The sequence below is a fragment of the Diabrotica undecimpunctata genome, chromosome 9, assembly GCF_040954645.1.
Source record: "Diabrotica undecimpunctata isolate CICGRU chromosome 9, icDiaUnde3, whole genome shotgun sequence".
Lineage (NCBI taxonomy): Eukaryota > Metazoa > Arthropoda > Insecta > Coleoptera > Chrysomelidae > Diabrotica > Diabrotica undecimpunctata.
In genome coordinates, this window is record NC_092811.1 from 116,514,680 (window position 1) to 116,535,191 (window position 20,512).

The following is a 20,512-nucleotide window of genomic DNA, read 5'->3' on the forward strand; positions in this document are numbered from 1 at the left end:
CTAGTCCGTATCTGTTGCTGACTTCTGTTATGCGATTTGTTAATATCTGTAAGTCATTCAGATTATCGGCAAAATATCCGATTGAATATACAAATATCTATCTGTTTCAGAAATAGAAACAGGCAACCTGTCTGATTGGAAAATATATTATGAAGAATTCGTATCACCTATCAATAAACTTTTGTTAGAATCTGAAGGATACGATTTTGTCCACGCCAGACAAAACTTACAGCTCTCTATGGAGCTGTATACTTATTGGGAACCTTTTAGTAAATGTTTGTGTGATCGACCTGGTGGTAGAAGACAAAAGAAAAAGCGAGGATTATGTAGAATTAAGTTAAGACACAATGGAACGTATAATAATGTTAACGATCCTGATATATCCTATCTTTTAAAAGGTCATGAAATATCTTGTAGATCGCTTAGATTTGAACAAATCTTTCCAGGTGAGGAATTATATATATATATATATATATATATATATATATATATATATGTATATATATTTATATATATATATATATATATATATATATATATATATATATTTATATATATATATATATATATATATATATATATAAACAATAACGTGATATATTTCACTTAATGCCATTTGTTTATTTAATAGTAGGAAAGCTGTTAATGTTAATTGTAGAAACATGGTTGTAGCATGAATTTTTTCCTTTGAATATTTAAATATACACAACGCAAAAGTCTAGGGATATTTTTATAAATAGACGTATTTTGTTTATCTGTAATCAACTTAAAAAAAGTAATACAAAGTTTGTAATTTAAAGTGTTGTTTAATATGTCAAAAACCATAAATTGCAAAAAAAACAGGAAATTGGAGCAAAAAAAAAATATATTGCAAATCACCCATGTTTTACATACCACCATAAAATGTCAAAAATACGAAATATAAACTTAAAATAACGAATGGCCACCACGTTGGTTTATCACAGCTCTACACCTACTGTTCATGCTCCGAATCACATTGTTAATGTCTGCTTGAGGTAGTTGTGTCCATTGATCTCTCAGAAGCTGTTTTAATTGAAACTCATTGTAGATATTGCCCATATGTGGAGTAATTTTTCGTTGGAGCATGTCCCATACATGCTCAATGGGATTCAAGTCCAGTGATTGTGCTGGCCACGGCAATACATCAATACCCTCGTTATCCAACCAGTTTGTTACAATATAGGCAAAATGTGGTCGAGCGTTATCATGCATAAAGTAAACATTTTCTCCAACAGCAGCAGCAAACAGGCGCATAACAGGTTCAAGAATAGTGTCCAAATATTGCTGACTTTTTCCCCATTTCCGGGTCGTCTCCAAACTCTTGTCCGACGAGAATCTGGTTGAAATCTATATCTAGACTCATCACTAAACAAAACTGTGGCCCAGTCATTGACAGTTCAATTCTGAAACTCTTGACACCAGGTTAATCTTGCAGCGCGATTGCCTCTAGATAGGGGTGGACATCTCAGTGGTCGCCGACTAAAAAGATTGGCTTCAGGGAGACGATTCCTCACAATACTGCTGCTAATTTTTACATTATATGCAAGCTGTAATTCATTAACCAGCTCGGGTGGTGTGATTGTTGACTGCCTTCTGGCATTTAAAATTAAATATCAGTCTTGAGCGACGGTCTTAGAGCGACCACGTCCTGGATGTTGCTCGGCTGGACTCCCAGTGTCTCTAAACCGACGCCACAAACGACTTACGACGCTTTGGGAGACACCCAGCTGGTCAGCAACTTGAGTTTGTCGCATACCAGCTTGAAGGAGGCCCACGGCTCTATTCATCTCGTTCAACGTTAAATGTTGTCGTTGCATGGTAAAAGGACAATATCTTTAACTCACCTATTAATCAAGAATGGTATAAAGTGACTAAAATTAAAAATAAACAAAACATAAAAATATCGATTTTTTTGGACCTTATAAAAAACATTTAAAACACGTATTGCTATCAGTTTTACAATTGTTTTTTTGATAAGAGGTGAGTGTCTGTATCAACAATTATAGTACAAGCAAATTTATATGGCCATGAAATTTCTGTCATTGGTATTGGCAAATTATTAAAATATCCTTAGACTTTTGCGTTGTGTGTATATTTATTTGATACGACCCTGGTTTCAGAACCACAATAAGTAATAGTGAATGACAGTTCCATAACAAACGTGTTACAAATATTATAAAATGTTAATTACCAAATGTTAAGTTCAATTAATTTTCACTGGCTCAACTAATCAGTTGCCTGACTTCAATCATTTGGAGAACATCCATTTTCGAGCGGGGATCTGGATGTTCCCTTAAAAACGAAATCCTTTTACAGGTTCTGAAACCTTTAGTCCTTTTTGTATAATTTAAGAAAAGTTCCAACAAATTTCAAGAAAGTTGAAAAAGCTAATCACTCTCTAATACGACTAATCTAACTCTCTCCTAACAAATATTGGAACAGTTTGGTGCAGTTTGAAACAAGGAGCTAAGTTAACAATTAACTTAAATGACCCAGCAGAACTAATCAACAACTTGAGGATGAAGTAGACAAATTAATTACAAACATACAACAAGCAGCATTTAACAATACGAAATATATTTTAAGAAAAACAATAGGTTAAAACTACTTTCGGGAGAAATAGTTTCTAAGTAATTCGAGAGAGTTAGTGTACAGATACAGATAAACCAGGAAAATATTGCAAAAATCTAAAACGGCAAAAATAGGAACTCTTTAAACAACCTCACTGAACAGTTAAGATCAGAAATAGATAATATTAAAAATGAATCAATAAATCAATACTTAAACGATCTGACAGATAACCAAAACACTGCCTGCTAGCTATGGAAGTGTACAAAAAGAATAAGCAGACCAATTTAACAGATCTTGTCAATTCTAAAAGAAGGTATAACATGGGCACATAACGAAAAACAAAAAGCAAATCTATTATCTTACCAACAAATCAAAAGTCTAGAAAAAGAAGGGACGTTAGTAACTGATTTACAGGATACAGTAAATGAACTAGTTGATACCTATCAAAAATACTCATCCAGCTAAAATTACAGTAACAAGTTCGTAACTTACAAACAACAGAAGGAGGCAGTACCTATTACAATTTCCGACGAATTTAACCCTATCAATACACCTCTTAGTTATAAGGGGAGTTTCAAGAAGCAATTAATAACATGAAAGATACTTCCCCAGGTCCAAACGATAGGTTAATACAATTTATTAAGAAAATTTCCATAGAAGCAAAAGAGCTTCTACTCCAAATTTTTATTAATATTTGGTCACAAAAATCATTTCCAAAAATCCGGAAAAATGCCATTGTGATTTTTATTATTAAACCAAATAAAGATAAATTACAACCAGAATCATATCTTCCTATTAGTGTTGCCCAAATGCAAGAACAAGACGAGACTTAGGCAGTCTTGGTCTTGGTCTTGCGCCAATACACCTGGTCTTGGTCTTGGTCTTGGTATTGCACTCCTGGTCTTGGTCTTGGTCTTGGTCTTGCAGCAAGAGTCTTGCAAGTCTTGCAGTTACCCATTAGCCTATTGCTATTTATTAAACGTTACTTTAGATCTTAGAACAACGTAACGGAGTAAGTACATTTTAAGCTTGAATTAACATAGCCATAATAAAGACCAACCAAATTAATAAATGTCTAAACAACTGACATGCCCCACAGAAGTCAATCTGTTTCTTAATAAACGTTTGCATTTACTAAGCTTAAATGTGCTAAAACATGGTTAAAACACAAAAAAAAACAAATTAATGACATAAGCATGCCTGTATTTTAAAGAACATTATCTGCCTAGAAAGAGATTGATGGACATGATGGGCAAAAAATCCACATACATGTATCAAGGGCACAGATTTTTTAGGTGATAAAATAACAAACTATAATCCGCTTATTAAAGCAAAATAAATGTTTTTAGAAATCTTATCTCTACTTTTATATAAAAAACTAACTTGAAAAAATAAAGAATAGGTAAAAAAGCAATGACAATCAAAAGAAGTTCTTTTAAATTAAGGAGATACCTACTTAATAAATACATTAATTTACCAAAATAAAGTAGTAGGTATATGATATATGTAGTTGGTAATAAGTATATTTTTTTACATGTCCACTTTTACCAGCGGTTATTAAAATGCTTGTGATATCTCTACCGAATTTTGGTTTTTCAGGAAGAAATATTTGTAATTCCTTTTTGTGAAAAGATATTAGATGCTTCCTTAAACCTGACGTGTTTCTGTTGTTCATTTTTATTTCAACCTTTCTATGTAGGCACAATTTACACAAACCAATTAGCGATACATGAATTATTTCGAAAAACTCATCAAATTTGCTTTTAGGTCTTTTAGATCTATAACTCCAACGCTCACTATTCCGACTAGAATTATTTGAATCTTTGTCCCTCATGTCAAATTGTAAATTTGCCACTCCGGGAACAAAAAGGATTAGATGAAAAACAATTATTACATTAAACTCAAAGGAAAGCTCAATTGGGAATGAAGTCAAGTAATGTCGAAAAAGTAACTACGATACTACTAGTTACTTTATGTTCGTTACTATCCAATACCTTAATTATCTAATAACAAACCGAGAATTATATATCGTTTCTTTATTCTAAATACTTCGGTATTTTGTTACGGTAGGCGGCATTATAATTATGTTATTAATTTGTCTCGTTACTTTCGCGCTCTTTCAGCAAATTTTGTTTAACCGAATGATCTCATCGCACACTCAGCAGAAACAATAATTTATAGTCTTGCCGATAAGATTTGTTTATTTAGATTCCTTCTGACTAAATTATAATGGGAATATGATATTACTGTCGGCGTCGCAATGTTAGAAGATTATTTTTATGATTCAAAATATGAACAATTAATTTCAGAGCGAAGAAGTCGTGTGCTGGAAAAGAATGTACAAAATATTTAATTTTGTAATCTCGACCTCTGAGCACGTAGCACGTGTCAAATGTGTTTTTTTAATGAATATTTTGATTCGGTATGTATGTTTATGGTATTGTTTGTAATACGCATTAGTTCAGTTTTTCAAATTTTTATTACATTTTTTTGCGTCTCATTGAGTCTTTAAGCCTATACCCGAACTACTATACTTGCTAAAACCACATTCAGTCCTAACTGCAAGACGCAAGAGTCTCGCAGGCTTAGTCTTGTTCTTGCTTAAATCTTGCACGGTCAGTCTTGGTCTTGGTCTTGCTAAAATTAGGCGGTCTTGGTCTTGGTCTTGGTCTTGCAAAAACGCAAGAACAAGACCAAGACTGCAAGACCAAGACCGATTTTGGGCAACACTACTTCCTATATCATTAACATGTTCTTCATGTAAATTCATGGAAAAAATAGTCAACAAAAGATTAATGTGGAACCTAGAACATAATAATCAACTTACCATCAAACAAGCTGGCTTTAGACCAGGCAGATCTACAAACAACAACATTATAGATCTTCTTCTTCTTCAAGTTCCGCTCCAATCGGAGATTGGAAATCATTCTGGCAATTATAATTTTGTTGGTTACGCGCCTGAATAGTTCAATTGAACTGCATCCAAACCATTCACGGAGATTGCGTAGCCACGAGATTTTACGTCTTCCTACGCTTCTTCTGCCTTTGATTTTTCCCTGCATTATATTCCTTAGTAGTTCGTGTTTTTCACCTCTCATGATGTGCCCCAAGTATTCCAATTTCCTGATTTTTATAGAATTTAAAACTTCGCATTGTTTTCCTAGTTGTTCGAGAACTTGTTTGTTTCTTTTGCGATCCATCCATGATATTTTCAAAATACGTCGGTAACACCACATTTCGAATGCTTCTAGGTTTTTAATGTTGGATTTTTTAAGTGTCCAAGCTTCAACCCCATACAAAAGGGTAGAGAAAATATAACATCGAAGCATTTTTATTCGGAGCGATATATTGATATCGCGATTACAAAAAAGTTTTCTCATTCTATTAAAAGTTGACCGTGCAATTTCAATGCGGCATCTTATTTCTTTTGTCTGATCAGTATCTTCTGTGATCCATGCTCCAAGGTATTTGTACGAAGATATTTGTTCAATTTCTGTATTATTTACTACTAGCTTAATTTTGATGTTTTGTGCTTTTGTAAATACCATGAACTTGGTTTTCTTCAAATTTATTTTTAGTCCATAATCGTTGCAATATATATTTAGTTGTTCAGCAAGGTGTTGCAGTTCTTCTAGTGTTCCTGCCAGAAGGACGCTGTCGTCAGCATATCTTATGTTATTAAGTGGCTCACCGTTTATTATAAGGCCCTCACTGACCTCGGAAGCGCTAATTCTGAGATGGCTTCACTGTATAAATTGAATAACAAGGGTGATAAAATACACCGTTGGCGGACCCCACGGCGAATCTGGATATCCTCGGTCAGTTCATTTTCAACTTTCACTTTTGCTGTTTGGTTCCAATAGAGGTTACATATGATTCTAATGTCTCTACTGTCTATGTTTTTATTTAATAAAATTTCTTTAAGCCGATTATGCTGCACTCTGTCAAATGCCTTCTCAAAATCAATGAAACAGGCATATACTTCCTGATTTATATCTAAACATCTCTGCGAAAGAACACTTACTGCAAACAGGGCATCTCGTGTTCCCAGTCCTTTCCTAAATCCCATTTGTGTATTACTTATGCCTTCATCTAATTTCTTATGTATTATATTGTGAATTACTTTTAAAAACAATTTCAAGACATGACTCATTAAGGCTATGGTGCGATGTTTATTGCACTCCTTTGCATTGGCTTTTTTGCCAAGATTATAGATATAGAAAACGCTATTCACGAAGCTTTTAAAATAATCAAAAATGTATGGCAATTTACTTTGACATAACTAAAGCATTTGATACTGTATGGAAACACCGTTTATTGAATATTCTAAAAAATGGGATATCAAAGAAATATTTTGGCCTACAATCTCACTGCTTCCAAAGTAGAATGATTTTTTTTAAATCCAAATTGTATATGTGACATTTTATTGTTTTTTCTAACCATCTTTGGAGAAGTTTTATTATTCTTTCGAGTGTTTTTGTTATGCAGGAGCTTAATGAAATACCTCTATAAGATTTTGCCAAATCAGGATATTGATTTGTTTTAACCCTATCGCTCATGGCGTCTACAATTGTACACACAATTTTCAAGTATCTGGTCTACCCACAATTGGTTTCGTTTTACAGTTATGTGATATCTTACACATCCACAGACATTCTGTAATAACTATTGCCTAGTTTAAAGTGATTTCTACCATAAGGAAGCATCAATTGATAAGAGCTGTTTATATGGTGGTTACTGCATTACACGTTCTATCCAGGTAAGCTCTCGTATTTCCATAAATATATCAAAAATTATTCATCATCCAGTCAATTTTATATTTTTATTTGAAGTACAAATATTATATTATTAGATGTATATAAATATGTTCGTCATATATTTCTTGGAGTGACTATAGGTCTCTAAAGTATGGTGTCTTCAATTGTAGACAATTGTATAAAAGGAAAGTTTTATTTTTTTTTTAATATTTTATTAGTTTTAGCAAATTATGTCTAAGAGGACATTTTTAATGGAAAATAAGCTTCTTGAAGAGCTAGAAGAGGGCCTTTCTCATATAGAAGGCCATGAGTGTAGCGATGAAGAAGAAGATATTATAATGAAAAGAGGAATTGGAGTTCCTTTGCCTGATAATATGGAGGATATATTTAAACAAGCAGACGAGTTTCGTGATGTTATCGAGGAAAGCATTATGGATGATGAACATGCGACTCCAAATTCTGTAGAGTTTAAAGATATTTATCGAAATATGGATATATCCCAAAGAAACGAGATCATATGGATGCAAGACGTCAAATTCCAAACCAGAAGTTCGTTTTTGGAGGAACAATCAGTTCATAACCTTTCGCTTGAGAATGAAATATATCCAATAGACTATTTCATGAAATATTTTATAGAAAACATAATTATTGGTTGAAGTTTCCACGTCTAAGTATGAACTAGAGTAAATCATTGAAGGTGACAATATTTCACGAAAAAGTATCCATAAATAGAATCTACAAACTTCGAACCAATCTACATTGTGTTATCAATTTGGAGGATCTAAATAAGAACGACAAGCTGTGTAAAGTGAGACCAGTCTTCAATTCAGTACTAAATAGATGCAAGAAGCTAGAAGTAGAGAACTATGCTTGCGTGGATGAACAAATGGTTCCTTTCAATGGCCAATTAAATATAAAACAGTATATAAAAAATTAACCGCATCCATGGGGCTTAAATTATTACTACTTTGTAAACTATCAAAGAAAAACAATGAAAATAATTCCTATAACAGCTGAAAAATTTGGCCAAGGAGCCGCAGTAGTGTTACGTCTTACCGAAAATTGAGCGCCACGAAGACACACATTATTTTGTGATAATTATTTCGCTTCTTACAATTTAATCGAGGTCCTGAATCAAAAATCTATTTATATAACGGGCATTATCAGACTAAACAGACTTTTTAAACCTGTTACCAACGAATATGAATTCCGAAAGAAGCAGCGGGGATTTTCTGAGGAAGTAATATCAAATACTGGAGTTGTTTTGGTAAACTGGCTGGATAATAAGCCAGTAGCATTGGTTTTAAACTATGTAGGAATAGGAGACCAAGACAAAGTAAAACGTTGGGATAAAACTGCAAAATAACGAATTGAAGTGAACCGACCTCACGACCTCATAAAGTGAAGGAATACAATACTAAAATGGGCGGAGTCGACAAAGCTGACGTCCTATATCATTATACCGAACAAAAATTTTCTCCAAAAAATGGACACTGAGAATAATATTTCATGAGGTGGATATGGCAATTGTAAATTCTTGGTTATAGTACAGAAAATATTTGTGACGGGTAGCTCTTTATTTGTCGGCATGTTATTAATTTTCGGGTCTTTTAGCACTTCCTCAATTTTGCTCGGGCGCCAGTTTGTCTTCTAAAGCTTCGTATTCTTGGGCTAAATCTTGTAATTCGGTTAAGTTTTCGAAATCCCGGCGGCGAGCATAAAGCTTATATTCTGGTAACAAATTTTTGTATATCCTTTCGAGTTCTTGGTTTCTGGAAAAAGATCCTTCTCGTCTGATGTTTGAATCTCCGTGATATATCTATCCACTGGTTCGTTGTGTCTCTGTTTTTTGTTTCGGATTTGCTCCTCTAGTTGTAGCAAATATCTTCTGGGATAGAAAGCTTTTTTCTATCTTCCAATTTTTGTTATTGTTTCGGTACCATAACAATGCGTGGTCTCCTAACAATTCTGGTAATGCTCTTAGTAGATCTTGTTTAACGATCTCGTAGGCCCAGCTTAATTCGTCTATCCTCTCTAAGAATTCTATTGCATCCGAATGTTTCTTGTCGAAGTGTATGTTCCACTTTTGTACTTGATTTAGCAATTCTGATTGCCCCATTTGTTTCGGTATTGTTAATTCCTATAATTGTCTTCAGATGACCGAAATTTCCTGGGTCAGTGTGTCGGATTCTGCTCCCTGGAAGTTTTTTCTTTTGGGATTGTTCCTGTCGCTTCCTCGCGATCTTTAAAATAGGTTCTGAGTCGTAGTCTCAATTCGTCGACGGTTCCCTTGGGATCTAAGCCGCATTTTTCGGCTTCGCGCTGCAATTCCTATTTGCAAAGGCGATTTGTCCACGTACCTGTTTGACGTACCTGTTACTGAGCCTGTGTCTTTATCTGATAGTTTGTTGACTTTTATAAAGTAAATGCAAAATCTGTACGAGTTATCCTTTTTCCTAACTAGTACAATCGGTGAACTCCAGCCACTTGTGGAGGGTTCGATTGTTCCTTCTTTTAACATCTTGTCCACTTCTTGATTGATGATCTGTAGCATTGCATGATTGTGCCGGCTATAAGGCTGTCTGACTGGATCGCACCTTTTCTTCAACTTTATTTCGTGTTTTATCAAGTTGGTGGGTCCTGTTATGTTCTCAAACTCCCTTAGTTCTTTTATTAGGAATCTGTCTAACTCCGTATTTTGAGTGGAGTCTTTTAAAGTGTTACATGTCTCTTCTTGATGTTGTATGTATTGTTTGGTCGTATCGAATATAAGTTCGATAGAATGGTTCCTGAGGAATTCCACTCCTAGTAAGGCGTCTTCCGTCAAGCGTCTTCCGTCAACCCTGGCATTACTATGAATGTTTGTCGGGTTTGTAACTTATCGATCTCCCAACAAAAAAATAACTAGACTTATAACACTTCAGAATGGAGAGAAGGGATGTGCTCATCAAGCAGGGCAATAATATTTCTAGGAAGAAAGTGGGAAGGCCTTCAAAAGATGACGTCCCTGTTCAACTGAGTCGAAACAGAATTGAAATAAAGCCTCTTGAAGCGGTACAATTAGACAACATAAACCATATGCCTGAGTAGACTGGGGTGTCCCTGCCTGGACGCTGCAATAATGTAGGCTGCAAAGGCAAGTCTAGATCTTCTTCTTCTTCAAGTGTCATCTCTGCGGTGGATGTCAGCAATCATCATAGCTATTCGGACTTTTGAGACGGCTGCTCTGACAAGTTCATTTGATGTACATCCGTACCACTCTCTCAGGTTGCGCAGCCATGACATTCTACGCCTCCTTATGCTTCTCTTTCCTTGGATCTTTCCCTGCATAATCAGTTGGAGCAAGCTGTATTTCTCTCTACGTGTAATATGTCCGAGATATTCCAATTTTCTTGTTTTAATTGTATTTAAAATTTCTATTTCTTCATTCATCCTTCTCAGAACCTCTTTGTTTGTGACGTGTTCTGTCCACGATATTTTCAGAATTCTTCTATACACCTACAGCTCGAATGATTCCAGTTTTTCCATTGATGTCGCATTCAAGGTCCAAGGTTCTATTCCATAAAACAAAGTCGAAAAATATCCTCTTAGTATATCCTCTTAAATATCCTCCTCGCCAACCTAACTCTTAGTTCCAATTTCAAGTCCCTTGTACATAGTACTCTTCTCATTTTGTTGAAATTTGCTCTAGCGTTTTCTATTCTGATTTTGATCTCCTGAATGTAATCATTTGTGGAGTTAATCATTATTCCCAGATATTCATATTTGTCCACTTGTTCGACGTTGGTTCCGTTTATTAGAAGATTCTCGTTATTTCTTTGAGTTTTCGATATTCTCATAAATTTCGTCTTCTTGACGTTCATTGTTAGACCGTACTCTTTTCCATACTCCGCTATTCTGGTCACCAGTCTCAGAAGATCTTCAATATTTTCGGCTAAGATCACAGTGTCGTCCGCATATCTAATGTTGTTAATGAGAACTCCATTTACCTTTATTCCAGTTGTTTCACTCTTAATAGCGTTTTTCAGGATCTCTTTGGAGTAGGCATTAAAAAGAATTGGCGACAATATGTATCCCTGTCTCACTCCACGTCTAATTTCAATTTCTTCTGACAGCTTTTCGTTAACACGTACTTTTGCTCGCTGTTTATAGTATAAATTTGATATGATCCTAAGGTCGTTGTAGTCAATCTTCTTTGATTTTGGGGTATTCATTAATTGTTTATGTCGTACTTTATCGAATGCTTTATTAGAGTCAATAAAACATGCGTATATATCTTGATTGACGTCCAGGCATCTTTGTATCAGTATATTAAGTGAAAAAAGAGCTTCACGCATTTCTTGGCCTTTGCGAAAACCAAATTGTGTATCATTAACGCCTATGTCTAGTTTGTGATATATTCGGTTATGGATGACTTTTAGTAGTAACTTTAGCACATGAGACATCAAGCTAATGGTGCGGTATCGCTGCATTCTGCGTTTTTCTTTTTGGGGAAACAAATAAAAATCGACGTTAACCACTCTTTGGGTAATACGCCTGAACTATAAATTTGGTTCAAGAATGTCACTAAAACATCAATGTGCTTCTCATCTAGAATTTTTAGGATTTCTATAGGAAGCAGGTCAGGTCCAGGGCTTTTCCCACTCTTCATTGTTTTTAATGCGTGTAATGCGTGTAATGTAAGTCTAGATGTACTTGCACTAAATGTAGGGTGCATTTGTGCCTTCAAAAAGATTGCAATTGTTTGTAAATTTCCATGAAAAATATATACTTTTATTGTATTTTACATACTTAAATTTTGTTTAAATTTTTAATGTATTTTAATTTTTCAATAAATAGTATAATTTATTTCATTGTGTACCAATGTCTACAATTGTAGACATTATTTTTTTCATATACCTAAGGAAGCAAATTTTGAAAAAACCATGCGAGTGTGTTACTTATGATAATTTTATTTTAAAAATTATTTTTAAAATTATTGTGTAAAGAAAAACTCGTGAGTGAAATGGTTAAGTAAAGGAATCACGCGATACTCTGTTCTATCTAACTATCTGGAATATATTCTGATTGCCATATTTGATTTAAAAAATGAACACTTATATCCATTCATTATTCAGAAATTTCAGTGTCTATTGGGATATCATCTAGTTAAAATGATTTTTAAATTTTTAGTTAAATTCACAGTCATCTATCGTATCTTGTAAATGTGAAGTGGATATCGTTAAATAATGGCATAGTTGTTTATTCTTTCATTTAATTAAATACTACCATAATTTATTTTGTTTTTGTAAATCATAATTTTCCGAACGCCATATTTCATTCATTGCTTGTCAAATATTCCTTCGGCTACTTAATTGATCTTGATCCGTGACCTAAATAATTTTCGTATCGCCCCCTTAACATCCAATAAACAGAAAAAACGAGATACCTAACGCCTCTTAAGATATACTTCTGGGAGATAAACCACCCCACGTCATTGATTAAATTCTCCATTTTGGCTTTCAGACATAAGTAATCGAACGAGAGTTATACCCGATTTTATTCAAGTGGAAATGTGCGTGGAAACATGCACTCTTGATGATAATGGAGAGAATAAGGGGTGGAAAGTAGGTAAAACGAAGGGATTTAAATACAGGAAAACATTTGTCTTGATGGAAAAATCACATTTGACTTTGGTTTGTCCCGAATCAACTCTGGATAATATTGTGGTGTGGAAGAAACGCGGGAAGTCTTTAAAGCCAGGAGATGCAAGTGAGTATAGTGTTAAAACTTTATTCACTAAATTACTTTAAATAAAATCGCCATTACAAGAAAGTAGATAATAGCTTGTCTGATTGATAAAATTTGTCTGTACCGAGATTAATAATTGTAAAGTTATTATGCAGATAAAGAATATTTTACTAAGACGTCTTTTGATTCAAATGAAAAATAATAATACTGCTTATTAGTATGAGATCCCGCTGCAAAATCGCTACGTTTATAACGTAGTGAATGAAACTCACATTTTTACATACATTTAAGAATAGGAGAATACACTAATAACAGGTTGCCAGTAAAAAAGTGGCTGCAAATAGTTTTAGTTCAATTAATAGCAATTAATTTTTGTACAAAAATTTCGTTCATTTATTTTTTAAATGAAATATGTTACTCATGTTTTTTAAATCAAGTTGTAACGATTTATTTTGCCTACCACACGGGGTAGAAAATTGGGGGAAGAAACTACTGGGGGTAGAGAAGGGCAAGCAAAATAAACGCTACTTGTGCGAACGGCACTCAGGGGGTTGCTGGAGAGCTGGGTTCGTGGATAAGTAAAAGACAGGGTATAGGATTGGGGTAACTACCAGAAAAATGAAATAAAGGGTCATAAATCTCTTGGGACAAACAGAATGAAAATAAACCGGAAACACCTCAAGAAATTTAATATAAGGCGCCACTTGAGGTGACTAATTATACCTATTACAACCAGCTAGTTGTAACTGGAGATATAATTATCAAACATAAAAAACCATATCTTTTCCAAATGGAAACTCAAAAAAAAGGGTTTGTTAAAAACGAATAAACAAAATGTTAAGAAACAAAATTTAACATTTATTTTTGTGTCACCACAAACAGTTGCAAAATATAGAGAACACAAGAATGCTCAAAAAAGACAATACAAAATTACAATGACAATAGCTGCAAAATACAAAAATACAAAAAAAAACTTACATGTGTCATCTGTTTACAATTTCCAGGAGTTGGAGATACTACAAAAACTTACTGATGATACTCACGTATAAACTGTGGTAAATATAAAAATTTTTACAAATAAAAAAAATTTTCTTTTTAATCAATGAAAGCAATTATTAATTTATCAAAAAAAATGTCTGTCTTTACTATAGAAATTAAACACAAAATGTTACCTTTAATTCACATAAAATTTTGGACTGAAACTTCTGAGGATTAAACGGGATACTGGACATTACTAATATTTCTGGGAACTATCTGGACACGATTGAAGAAAAACTGGATCTATTTGAGGTTAAAAGTTGAAACTGGCATATTCAAATACAAAACTGCTCCAGGAACAGAACAGGAACAAAACGAGGTTGAAGTGGGGCACTTATACACATCTTGTAAACGGGAACCATCTTATTTACTTTTCAGATGTTCACACAAATCTTCATAACATCGAAACAAGTGGTTACTCTTCTAAATCTGACATATTACGTAAGAGTAAAATTCCACTTACTTTAAACAAATTGACTGACCTCTGTAACTACACATTGAACTGCTACATACTAAAAAACTTCACTAATTCCGATAAAAAAACAATAAGGAAAAACCATTACGAACTAGATGAAAATTCGGACCAACACCGAAACCACTGCCTCTAACAGCGGCTCCACTGAGAGTGACGAAATTATCTTAAAAAATTGATGGCATAAACTAGAATAAGCAAAATGCTAAAATAAACAAAACACAACGAAAATTAAGACGTTAGATTAATTTGAAAACGCAATATCGGGCGGTTTGAACAAAGAAATATCGAAGAATTTGCGCCTGTGACATAAATAAACAACAAAATGATTTATTATCGACGGCGGCGACCTATAAAGAACGAAAGATTATAAATTGAAGGATACGAACTAAGAAATATTGAAAAAAATTCTTCGTTATTATAATGCATATATAAGGGGATTTCAATTAACACATATACGAGGGGATTCCAATAAATTTCAAATGCTACAAAGTTGGTGCTACTTTTTTTTAATATGATGGTATAAGGTTACCTGAGAAAAAATGGTATCAAATTAGGGTTGTCAGCTGTTAAAAACGCGAGGTATCAAAGATAAAGAATAGATCTAGCGCACGACGCTACTGTTTTGACAAAGATTACAAAATAAAAAAATCAAAAAATCAGTTATTTGAATTTTTCGTACAAATTTTGAGGCTATGTAAAAAAATGTTAATACCATAGATATATAATACAAATATACTGAGCGTTACAACACAAGTGCGACAGAAAAAATGAACGCAAAGCAGTCCCTACATATCTTTCTAATAGACCGGGTTTATCGACCACGTGACCTTCCCATTGGTCATTTAGCTGACGTGGTCGATAAACTCGACCATTAGAAAGAGATTCAGGGACTAATTTTCTTCGCTGCACTGGGAGAACGGTCCTGTAATGCAGCACTCATGCCCCGGATTACACGAGGCTAGTTTGTCAAGCTAGGATAGCAAGCTGGCGCTTTTAAACTAGCAAGCTAGTATTACTAGCTTCATGTATACACAACTAGCTTCGCGTGTAGGCTAGTAAGCTAATAAGAAAGACAGAAAGTCAGTGACAAAGAAGAGGTTTTTAGTTGGACGCCGACCATCTCGGAGTGGCGACAGGACAAAGTGCCAAAGATGTTACTCCCTCGGGAATCTCGTCCTATCACAACTTCGTTATGGTATTAGGAACTCAACACTACCTATGTGAGTCACAGGTGTCTGTATGCAGATGTTCTTTCTTCTCGTTAAAAATGTAAAAAAATCTCTTAAGCTAGGATAGTTTAATAGCATAGAGTTCTATTTTGCTAAGCTACTTGCGTCCCCTTCTATTGGTTTTACTATCCTGGTTTGTGTACCACCCTCATCTGGCCGGCAAAGCTAGTGTTTTCGAACGGCATATGCGTAGTGGCGACCTGTTTTATTATTTCAAAAAGATAACCACGTGCTTCTAAAACTAATATGCCAAAATTAAGTGCCGAGATTAATTTAAAGTTGGTGCAAATGTATCGTGAGAAAGAATGTCTGTGAAACGCCACTATTCCATCTTATAAAGAGTCTATTCTTGATTCAGCACTACAAAAAATAATTGGCAAATTGTTTGAACTCGGCATAGAAATGCCTATCAAAGACATAAAAATGACAGGAACTGTCAAAAATTGAAAAATCAACCTGTCTTGAGCAGGTTCTAAGGACGAATATAAGCCAAAATTAAACTGGTTCGATGAAATGCACAGTTTTATTAAATTTGTACCAATGAAAAGGAAAACAATGGTAAGTAAGGTTGGATTATTTATTTATTTATAGTAAAGAAAATGAGTGTCAACACAAAGGGAAATTTTGAAAAGCAGCGTATTGTTTCTGGAGCGCGCATATAAACAGTCAAGAAATATTAAAGTAAAAAATAAACAGTAATTATTCGAAGAATAATTACTCCCTTGTTGACATAAGCCCTCAAGCTCTGCAGTTTCTGTTCTCCAAGAGCCATGAAAGGTGTTTCCTGCATCAATGTCTTCCCGGACATCACTGCTGATTAAATAATTTCGTTTTTTTTCCTCAACTATTTATGTAAAGCGCATGCTGCCAATACAATTTTGTTGACTGTTTCTACATTGGTTGCAATTGGTTTTTGGAATACACGAAATCAGCTTACCAATATACCAAATGCTTTTCCACTATTTGTCTCGCTCTAGATAGTCGGTAGTTGTAAACTTTTTGTTCCAATGTTAAATTGTCACCAGGGTAAGGTTTCATAATATAGGTTTTTAATGGAAATGCACCATCCGCAACAATTACTCCACTCTCTGGTAAAAGATTATTCTCCAGTTTATTATATATGGAGCAATTTTTAAATACACTTCCATCTGATTATATTCCACAAGCCCCAACATCAACATAACGAAAGCAGTAGTCATCATTTACTAACGCCATAAGAACAATACTAAACACTTTTTTATAATTGAAGTACGTACTTCCACTATTATCATGAATATGTTTTCCATCAATGGCACCATAGCATAAAGAAAAGTTCCATCTCTTTCTAAATCCATTTTCTATTTCCGCCCATTCTTTGGCATTATTTGATATCTAAAAAAAATAATATACTTATTTATTAAAATTATTACTAAAGTGTTTCTTTTTTTTGTTGTTTTATGACAGTCAAGAATCAGCAATAGATGAAGAGCAAGATAACAGCCGAGTGAGCCAAGCCAACATTGAAAATAGCAAAGGAAATCATATTTCAAATTCTGAAAATTGTTCATTACGACCATCTACATCTGCGACAGATAATAAACCACAATGCAAGGAGTCTGTCGCCAAGGTAACCAATCACGACAAAGATTATTACTTTGGCCGGCCAACCACAGAGCATGTTATTAACTGCGCTGTCATTGGCCTCTCGACGGAAGATTGCTGCAAATGCTCAAACACGATGTGTATAAAAGAGCAACACATCTTCCGATCGGGATCCAGTCGTCTTACACTACTAGTCCCGTTAGACCTTGTTGGCTCGGTGTGCTACCACGCTACTTTGAGTTTTATTATTTAACCAATATCCTGCTATCGTCGAAACCCAAGAATAGTTATCACAATTTAGAAGTTAAATTATCAAGAGTACGAGATAGATAGACATTGGTCTCAGAACTATTTCAAATTGTGTCGAACTGACCACAGCGTTATTTGGGCCTGTCACGGTAAAGAGCAAATAAAAGCCCCGACGGGGACTTGTGATTGCTTTTCCGATCAGGTCAAGCTCCAATAACACTTCGTCTCCAGAAACCTTATGCAAATAGTAACTACAGGAATTACTGTTAGCGAAAGGTAGCAACACGAAGCGACTGGCAGCAGGAAGACTCGACATTGCCGGCATTCTTGTGACTCTCTCGAGGAGAGGGAACGCGACTACACGAAGGGAGAAGGCCGACATCTCTGTGGAATTTGAGGTATACACTACGAATCAGAATTCTAACACAAATTAAGTCATTGTAAGAAATATTGTCTGTAAGAAAGCTCGAACTGTTAGAGAATTCTGATTGCCGGTGGCCCCTCACCTACCACAAAGGCTCGGCGGAACTTCTCGCCCGTAGAGGCCGGTGTCCAAATTTAACTCCTTGAAACGAAGATGGACTCTTGAAACTTGAGATCCTTCGAGAACGGCGGTCGTAGATCGTCCAGAAACCCCTGAAAACCAGGAAGACGCTACGGCCGTACGACAAGTCTGCGACGCCAACTGCGAGAGTTACTGGTAAATCAAACGATAAAATGTCAGCTCCAACACCGAAGAAGAGATAAATTTCAGAAGTGGCATCTTTAATTAGGAAAATAAAGTCGATTAAGAATGCTTTAAATAAAACATCTACGGGTGAGCATTCTACATTACAAGAAAATGATTACGATATTTTTGGAACTTTTGTGAATATCCAACTCAAAAAATGTTATCTACTGCATTATGGCTATATGGGACAAAATCAATGCCATATTATCTCAGTCTCGCATGGAAGATCTGAAATTAAGCTAATAGTTATCAAGGACAAAATCCAATCGACGAGATTAATTTAGATTTTTTACGCCAGGACAATGAGAATCCTATTGCTATCCTACAATGCATAATTTTTTATTATCTTATTTGTAATTTTGTGATTAATACAAATATAAAGTTATTAGTAGTACTAAGCTTTATATTTTCTTTCAATGCCTTAAAGATTTCTTCACATACCTCTGGTATGACATTAGATATGGAACACCTTGAAAGGTGTTCCATATCTAAATATGCCTCTCTGTTTTTGGATGAATTAACAGAAGCTTTATTGGAAAAACGCGTTAACAAAACGTTTGGCAAACAAACGAAAATTAAGTACAGGGAAACATTTTCCAAAACGATTGCAAATTACTTCTATAGTGTAGAAATAGATACGGAGGTGGATCAGCTTATAAAGAAAAGACGTTATTGAACTATTTGAAACTGTAGCATTTCTAATTACCTTGTATATGTTAAAACACCGAAAAATATTCTCAATATTTTTGCGTCGCTGAGTTTGATAATATAAACATTTTTAGTCTTGTTTACAAAACACAGATTGGTATTTCGCACTTAATCTTGATTCCGCTTAATATTGAGCGTGAAATAAATATACACTTGTTGGTGAGAAAGTAGTTAGATTAAACAATCTGAGATTTGCCGACGACACCGTTCTGATCGCAGAAACACTTGAAGAGCTACAGACATTGGTGAATAAGATAGCAGACTGCAGCGAAGAATATGGACTATCTTTGAACATAAAGAAAACTAAATTTATGGTAATATCGAAATCAACACAAAATGTTCAAAATTTATATTTACACAATGAAATTATCGATCGAGTTAGCAAATACAAATATTTAGGCACTTTTATAAATGAAGACAACGATAGCTCAGCAGAAATCAAAATAAGAATAGAAAAAGCCAGATCCATATTCACTAAAATGAAGAGAGTGTTCTGCGGAAGAGATTTGAGCCTTGAAATGAAACTTCGCCTGATGAGATGTTACGTACTTTCTGTGCTGTTCTACGGAATGGAGTCATGGACGTTGAAAAAGATTGATACCAAAAAATTAGAGGCATTTGAACTGTGGATGTATCGCAGAATCCTGAGAATATCATGGACCGAGAGAGTCACAAATGTCGAGGTCTTGAGAAGAATGAATAAAGAAAAGGAAGTCATATTTACGATCAAAAAACGAAAACTGCAATACTTGGGACACATTACAAGAGGCGAAAGATATGAACTGCTTCGAATAATTATGCAAGGGAAAATAGTTATTCACCGATTTGTTCTGCTGTGTCCTATGTGAGAAGTTTGTAAAGTAGCGTTACAACAATTTGAGAGGACCGCATGGTTTTAAACAAGAATTGAGCGGCCGAGTTTTGAAAAGTGCAATTTGTTGTCATACAGGATAATCCGAAGCCCAAATCAGTGTCCTACATCCCCAGGACTTGTCCATTTTGTGTTCCGTGGTCGTTCCAGACCATTTGCAGTTTGTGTGGGACCGTGTTTTGATTTAATTCCAATCCCAAAAGAGAAAGAAAAGCCTTTCTTTCTATCCAGCAAGAGGATTCTTTTAAACGGCGTCCAATTCAAATAGTTTAGAAATCTTCTTGTGTTTTGTTGCCCAGGAAATCTCTGTAAGTATTTTTTGATGTCTTACTTTGTAGTTTTCCTTTCCAGTCCCTTAAATAAAGATACTTACCTACGACCCCAGCTCTCCAATCAAAACAAGAGTGGCCATTCACAAACATTTCGGTTTGTTTGCTTACCCTATCTCTATCCCAGTAATTTACCAGTCCCTCTTTCAACCCCCTATACCGAAACAATTATACATTGTTACAAGTGGTACCCATTGTGGTAGGCAAATTAAATCGTTACAAA

The 20,512-nt window shown here is 34.6% G+C and overlaps 1 protein-coding gene across 2 annotated transcripts in view; it reads left to right on the top strand.

The window, feature by feature from the left end:
• Positions 1-20,512, top strand: part of LOC140449896 (uncharacterized) — a 97,653-nt gene that overhangs the window by 1,877 nt on the left and 75,264 nt on the right. For both annotated transcript variants that reach the window (XM_072543312.1, XM_072543311.1), the window contains exons 2-3: positions 111-446; positions 12,855-13,100. In XM_072543312.1, coding sequence (XP_072399413.1) covers positions 111-446; positions 12,855-13,100 — 582 coding nt within the window. The remainder of the gene's footprint in view (positions 1-110; positions 447-12,854; positions 13,101-20,512) is intronic.